A 7,733-nucleotide genomic window follows, 5' to 3' on the forward strand; every position below is an offset into this window, starting at 1 on the left:
TAACGCCTATATGTATGACACAGTTAATGATGTTACGTAAGAGTGTGATTGTTGATGTTTTGAGATTGTACGCAGCATGACCGACAAACTCTGTCCACTTTATTTTAGTTGAATCCCGTTGGTCCCGCGACAGTCTTACATCTGTTAATTGTGTCTTGGATTTTAAAACTCGAAAACTTGAAGGTCATTTAGGCCTTATGCGGTTTCAACACTTCTTTGCTTTTCCAGCAGAATGGCTAGTGTCTGTCCTCTAGTGGCCTCTGACTGATACTGTCTGAATTTACATTTTTATTCAATCTTATAGATGTGGAAATGACAGACCAGTAGATCTTGACTTTATAGGAACTTTTTTGGGGTCCCTGAGAGGAAAATGACTCCTAAGTTATTGTAGAAGAATAAAAAATACAGTCTGTACAGTATAAACATCATTACTTATATATCCTCTTAAAGAGATATGTTCAAGTCTGTGTGTGTGTGTGTGTGTGTGTGTGTGTGTGTGTGTGTGTGTGTGTGCGTGCGTGCGTGCGTGCGTGCGTGCGTGCGTGCGTGTGTGTGTGTGTAAGAGAGAGAGAGAGAGAGAGAGTGTCTGCACAATCCTCTTCTTACTTTTTTCTACATTGTGCTTTAATTACTAAATTTGTTCACAATTTCCCAAAACTTTGCTCAGTTACAGTCACATCAGTTTATAAGTGTGTGTGAGAGTGTGTATGTGTTTAACTGTCTTGATGTTTAGGTGTTCAAGTGATGTGTTTAAGTGTTTCATTCACTGCTGTCTGCTTTTTCAGCATCGTGGCTGATTTGATGTGTTTTTGATGAAAACAGGACTGGTGCGACAAAGTCTTTTTTATTCATGTTTTTATTTACAAATGTTTTCATTGTTAAAGCTGTGCCCTCTTCTCAGGATCTTTTCTTGAGGCTTGATCTTTTTTTCTGGATCTTCTGTTGTTGCTGTGACCTTTTTTTTTTAGGATTCTTTGTTGCAGCTGTGTCCTTTTTTTAGGCTCTCCTGTTGAATCTGTAACTTTTAGCGTCAGGAACTGTGGTGCTCAGTAGTGCAAATAATCTTTCCCATCCATTTGCACTACATTCCTTATTGCTTATTCCTTGACCTGAAACATACAGACACACACCAAATCAAGGTTATTGATTTAGATTCATCACAATAAACAATTAAAATGTACAATAAAAAAACAAATGAAAGGAGAATCTATTTTCCAAATCATTAGAAGCTGATCTACAGTTCCGTACCTTAAACCATTGATGGAGAATGATTTCTTCCAGAGGAATCCGCTGGCTTGGGTTTTCCTGCAGGAGAGCTTGAATCAAATCACAGCATTCTGTGCAGAACGATGGTGGGAAGAAGTGAGAGAAACACATTATCAACTTCAACTTTACATCTGCTGTCATTTTATTCATCTACAAGATCTGACTCTACTCTTCTTAAGAATCAGAACATTGTCACCATTATCCAATATCCAACTCTTAGTTTTAATCCATGGTTTTGTATGATTTAAACTACAACTGCTCGTCTATGATGTGATGAATGACGTCTTACCTTCTGACAATCCAGGCTCAGTCCAGTTTCCATCATCGATCCTCTGCGTGTCTGTGACTTCAGGAAATCTTTGACACAGCAGCAGGAATAACAGAACTCCTAAAGACCATACAGTGGATGGTTCTGCATGGTATTCGTCGTCCAGGTAGTACTCCGGTGGGAAGTACTCCTTTGTGCCTGAAGGAACAAGATTTGGTCTCAGCATGAAACACTAAAGCATGTTTTCTCTGTAACATGAAAATACATGATTGGTCAAATTGACAGTCCAGACTACAGGTGTTAAGTTTAATACATACCACAGAAACTGTCATAGCCAGATTCCTGGAGAAGAGCTCCACAGCCAAAGTCAATTAGCTTGACCTCAAGCGTGTCAGTGTTGACCAGCAGGTTCTCCAGCTTTATGTCTCGGTGAAATACCCCACGTCTGCAGCACATGAGACCGGCCGTTGTTGCCTGCTCCATGATCTTTTGAGCCTGGCGTTCAGTGATGGAGCCGAGAGACATTATGAAGTCGAACAGATCTACACATGGTGAAGGTCGTTCCAGGATCATGATGTAACAATCCTGCTGGTCCTGCCAGTCCAGCAGCTCAATGATCTCTGGAACCTTGCCGCCTCTATGAGCCAGTATCAACAGGCCGATCTCTAAAGGAAGGGGCTCAGGATGACCAGCCTAGAAGAAAGATTAGTTAGGCGGTGTTGCTTCCCCAAATATACTGTTGTCAGTGCCTTTACACGTTTAAGTCTACTTACGATGTTGATGTATTTCATGTTCGGTGGCTTTCTGGCAATTTTTACTGCCACCTGTTCAACAAAACAACCCTTCTATTATAATCACATCAAATGCACTAAAAAGTGAACATAATATATGTTAAAGGGATTGTTCACCTCAAGGCCATCCTCCAAGCGCTTCCCTTCATAGACGCTGCCAAATCCTCCCTCTCCAATCTCCTTGCCGAGTTCATACTGGTCCAGAATGTCACCTGATAAAAGATGAATAATTTGCAGCTGATGTGAAATGTCAAGCACTGACAGACACGTGTGTAATGTTTGAGGTGGAATAGACATATGCCTATATTCAATAATTCAATACATCGTGAAAATGAACCTACACAATACTGATATGGTGGACACTTCAAAAAACAGCAAACAGTGATTGAAACTTTTAGAGTGCTTTTAAAAAATATATTTATATTTATAGAACTTAATGTAATGTACTCTACTTCATACTGAAGAGGATCATGAGAGAAGGCCACACATTCTCAAATGACCACTAGATTTACCTTCAGAACTCTTCTTGTGGATCTGATCAGGAGTCTGGTCCTCCTGACTAGAGCTGCTGCTGGACTTCTGGACTTTACAGGAGAGCAGCTTTTCAGGACTGTCAGTCCTTCTCCTCTTTCTCTCATTTTCCTCAGCAACATCAGTGGACTGAAGGCTGGTGATTGATATCGGAGGTGTACAAGGATGGAAATCGTTCACATGATCGCTGTGACAACTTCGTTTTCTCTTTTGGCCACAGAGAAAAGTCATCCATTGGTTGTCATCTGTATTTAGAGATGTAAGACATGCATTAATGATAATGATTTGTATTTTGATGTGAAGTACAAAGACACACTTGATTTTAGAGATCAGAAACAGTCATGAATTGAGTTTCTTATAGTGAATGCTCATAATTTGCCCTCAACAAATCTGATTCATACACATTTTATGCCCATTATTGAGTCCATTGAATATTGATATTTATACCATTTTTATATTTCAGTGATATTATTAATAATCTGCAATTATTTAAATGATTTATGTAAAATACAGATTGTTGTAAAGTTTTCTCTTTTAGTGGATAAATTTTGAGAAACTTTGATTACCAAACAATTGGTTCTACTTAGATTTGTGTTAGAAACCTAAAACAAGTTAAAAAGTAATTTTTTTATTGTATGTGTTCAGTTTTTAGTTACTTTACTCTCAAAATCATTCCTCATAAATCTGCAGACTTTTTAACAAAATTCTCAGCAGAAATAGCAAAACATGTCCACAGAATCTGTCTGGGCCTATATGTACATGTACAGAGATCTAGTGAACACAAAACATGGTCAGATTGACAAACAGTGACTGGATTTACCCTCAGCGTAAAGGGAGAGCGGCTTTTTAAAACTCTCCCACCTCCTCTTCTTTCTCACTTGTATCTCAATCTCCTCACCAACACCAACGGGTGAATGGTTCTCAGCCACATTGGTGCTGGATGTTGGAGGTGTACGAGTATGGAAATCATACACCTGAGTTCCTTGAGAACAACGCTTTCTTTTCAATGCCATAATAACAGAATTCACTGGGAACACTACTATTACCAACTGCAATGAGAAGACGCAATGAAGAGATTCTGAACTGTCTTCTACTTTTAATGCTGCGTTCTTCTGTTTCTATGACAGCGCATTCCGGAACACTTGTTTACATTCAAAATCCCAACACCATATTGGACAAGCTATCTAAACTAGATATATAATAGACAGACAGTTAGATACAAACTATAATTTTTAATCTTTCACTTTTCAATAACAAGGAACAGTATTTTCACCACAAATATCTACATAAATACAAGAAATAAACTTGTAAATACAACACCAACTGATTCTAAAACAGTGTTGTCCAGGAATTAAATAAAACACTGTCATTTTAAGATTAGATAATCTCAAATAATTTTGCTTAAATTGAAGAAAATTATGATAAATGTTGTAATTGCTAACAGAACAAACTCAAAATAACATTATTAGGCCTACATTTAGTCATGTGACATATGTGTGAAGTAAAACATAAAACTAAGACTAACATTATTATCCAGTAACAAAATGAAACAAAGTAATTTTAAGCTTAATTATATTGACCTTATTCTAAAATGCGGAAGTGCGCCTGTTTTCGCGATTGTCTTAGAACTTCCGATTCAGTCGCCTATGGGAGAAATGACTAGGAATAATAAACGGCAGAAAATGGTCAAACTACTTCCTCAACAAACAAATGTTTGCAGGACTACACAGACCAAGTAGCATAATATAATATGAAAATATTAAATTGCAACATCAAGCAGCGTAACTAGCAGTTGTTAACGTCAAAAAATGAATGGAAGTGAATGTGACTGGAAGTCGCGAGACAAAAAGATTCAAATGGCAGCGCCCACTCGTCAGCTGAGAATAAGGTGAATACAGTAGATTTTAGCAGAAAATAAGTTAGATTTATATTTATATATGACCAATTTCAGTGTTATGGATGTGACATTTGCAGTAAAAACTCAAAACATAAATTCACATAGAAAATATTTGTTTAACACTGTATTAAACTGTTTATATTTTCCAGAACAACTGACCACAGAGTTATGGGATCAGAAAAATATTGTTCAATAAACATGTTTTGAACTTTAAATGAAAATACTTTGTAGAAATTCTGTGAATTAAACTGCACAACCCAAAAGAAGTAATGATCATCAAAATGATAAGAGTTGACTCTCTATAAAACAAAAATGATTGATTTTATTTTATGTAATATTTTTGCCTTTATGAGGAAAAAGTGTCATTATGGATGTGACCGATGTGAAATTGTCACTTGTGTGACTTTGGTAAATCAAATATAATTGTTTGATAAAGCTGACAGAGACATTTTTGAGCATTTTTAAAGTTCTGTAAAATACTTGCTTAGAAAAAAAAAAAAAAAAAACGGGTTCTTAATTTTTTTCATGGCAAGGTTGACATTTGTATGAATTGTTCTTTTATGTTATATGTATAAGCATTAAGACTATATTTAGAGTCATCTTTGTTGGAGAGAAGAATTCATATAAATCCTGTAACGTGTATATGTGAAATATATATAGCTAGCACTATTTTCTATTATTGTTGGAAACACTCACATCTTATTACAGTAACTCGATGTTTTTCCTGCAAAGACAAGTATGAGGGAGGTGACCACCTCTATCAAATTTTGTACAACCTCCACCTTTTGACAAAAAATCAGGCAGGCGATCACTACTGACAGACCCTAAGTAATGCTCAAGTGCTGGTCATGTATTTAATTACATTTAATGTTAACAGTTTAAAATAAGATCATGTTTTGATAAAATTCCAACAATAATACAAAATGTGTTTATTTCCAGTAGCAAACAATTCATCATGACTACTGAATGAATAATGCCTGAATAGTGTCACGTGCTCATTCAAAACTTTTAATCAAGCATTGTCAGCTGTAGTCACCAAGCAGTGTTTAAAATAGTTTGTTTGCATTTATGTCTTTAAAATGTTTTGCGTATGAAACATTTGACCTCTCAGATGAGTGTCACTTTTACCTCAGGGCAGGCCCGTGCAGAGACTTTTGTCTTTTCCTCTCCGTCTTTCAATGGATGGCTTGATAACCTCCTCAAACGTAGAAAGTGGGAGAGCTGTGTGAGAGCTCAAATGTATTAAAATAAAATACTATATATAATAAAATATTTTGAAAATACTACAAAATGCTAATTAAGGGAGCATGAAATGTCTTCACAAACCTTCTATCAATAGGCGTATTGGATCAATCCCTTCACCATTAAACTGGCTTAGTGTAGTAAACCATGTTTGACAGCAACAGCGTTTCTCTGAGCAAGTTTAAGTCAGCTTCTCTGTCGACTCATTCACGTCTACTAAACATAAAACATGTAACTTTTGTTTCTCTTTGATTTTAGTCTAGATTTTACACACATTTTATACAGAAAGTATTGTCTTGAAGATTATCCCTTTAATGCTGTAAAAATCATTCAAAGCACATAATGAGTTGGAATATGATACTATATCTCTTGATTGCTACCATATCTAAAAGTCTTATATTTCAACATTTTTGCAGTTGAAATCTTCAATATTTAATGTAAAATCACGATTTCTGAAAACTACTAAATCTCCATTTTTAGTCATTTCTATAATTCTTTGCAATTGTACTCTTAAACACACAATATAAAACATACTGTACTGTACATGAAGTATACAAGAAGACATTTACAATAGGGGAGCGCAGGGCACAAAGTAACGTGGGGTTAAATGTAACACAGAGTTTTAAGGTATTTGCTCAGGCTTGATCTTAGCATTTTTCCGAGGTTTTTATCACAGTGTAAGCAGATGTCTTCCTGACAAATATTGAATAAGTTTTGTGAAATTTGGATGAGAAACACAAGAGAAACCATTTTTGCAGCATAAAGGTATTTTTATTATATTCAATATTTTTTATATTATAAAATTTGTAAAAGTATGAAAGTGAAATCTTGTTGTGATCACCGTCTTCTAGGCTAAAAGATAAAACCATTTTGAAAGATGTAAGAAACACACAGTGACTGCTAGCCAGTTTAGAGGAAAACATGACACAGCGGGGTTAGTTGTAACAGGGTGTTAAAATTAAGCCACACACTGTTGAACACCAATTAAACTAACACAATATTTTTTTTTTAATTTTGACAACTTTTTTAATAAAATGATTTTTAATAGATTATTATTTTTTTGATAGACAAAAAATATTTTATTGCTAATACTCCAAATAAAGGCATTGTATAATAATGGATAATAATCCAAATAAATTCAAATGTATTTATCCAATAAATAAGTAAACATACTGTGCTATGTAGAATAAAAATCTATTGAGCTAGGTACTGAGAAAATATAGCTGTTATTTAAAGTAAACTGGATTTAAATTGTGTGTAATCTGCCTTTTTAAGCATGTGTTACAACTAACCTTCTGTCTGTTACAACTTGCCCCGCAGGTGGGGTAAATAGTAACATTTTTACTCCTGGCACTTTTGGCAACACTGCACTGAAACCATAGGTTCGGCGATCATAATTTCAGAGCTCATTTGTAGGAGAGGCTTGTGTTTTGTTGGTAAAAAACAAATGGTTTGTCTAACCCCAATACTTTGTTTATAATTTTACCAAGTGTTACTTTGTGCTCCGCTCTGCCCTACTATTATCCATCTAATTACATTGTTACAACAATGCAAATACAATGTTGTTACATAATAATTATAATGTATAATAATTATAATGACATAATAATGACATCCAAATTAAAAGTTTGTAATTACATATGTACTGTGTATATTTATGTATAAATACACAAATACTGTACATGAAATACACAAATAAACATTAATAAATGCAATAGCAATGTACAGTTGAAGTCAG

General features: G+C 35.0%; 1 protein-coding gene across 2 annotated transcripts; it reads right to left on the reverse strand.

Annotated features, from left to right (window-relative positions):
* pimr88 (Pim proto-oncogene, serine/threonine kinase, related 88) lies at positions 1 to 5,351 on the reverse strand. Of its 2 annotated transcripts, XM_087295728.1 has the most exons (8): positions 3,677 to 5,351; positions 2,838 to 3,101; positions 2,443 to 2,537; positions 2,308 to 2,358; positions 1,852 to 2,227; positions 1,556 to 1,732; positions 1,249 to 1,337; positions 1 to 1,109 (listed from the first exon to the last, which is right to left on the reverse strand). In XM_087295728.1, exons 1-8 carry the CDS (start codon positions 3,867 to 3,869, stop codon positions 1,098 to 1,100), a joined length of 1,257 nt encoding a protein of 418 aa, XP_087151854.1. In that variant the 5' UTR covers positions 3,870 to 5,351; the 3' UTR covers positions 1 to 1,097. The 2 variants fall into 2 exon arrangements, with proteins under 2 accessions (XP_087151854.1, XP_087151855.1); XM_087295729.1 differs by lacking the exons at positions 1 to 1,109; positions 1,249 to 1,337 and having other exon boundaries at positions 1,515 to 1,732; positions 3,677 to 5,236.
* Positions 5,352 to 7,733: the final 2,382 nt, after the last annotated feature.

Source organism: Danio rerio, chromosome 19, assembly GCF_052040795.2.
Source record: "Danio rerio strain M-AB ecotype USA chromosome 19, GRCz13ab, whole genome shotgun sequence".
NCBI classification, from domain to species: Eukaryota; Metazoa; Chordata; class Actinopteri; order Cypriniformes; family Danionidae; genus Danio; species Danio rerio.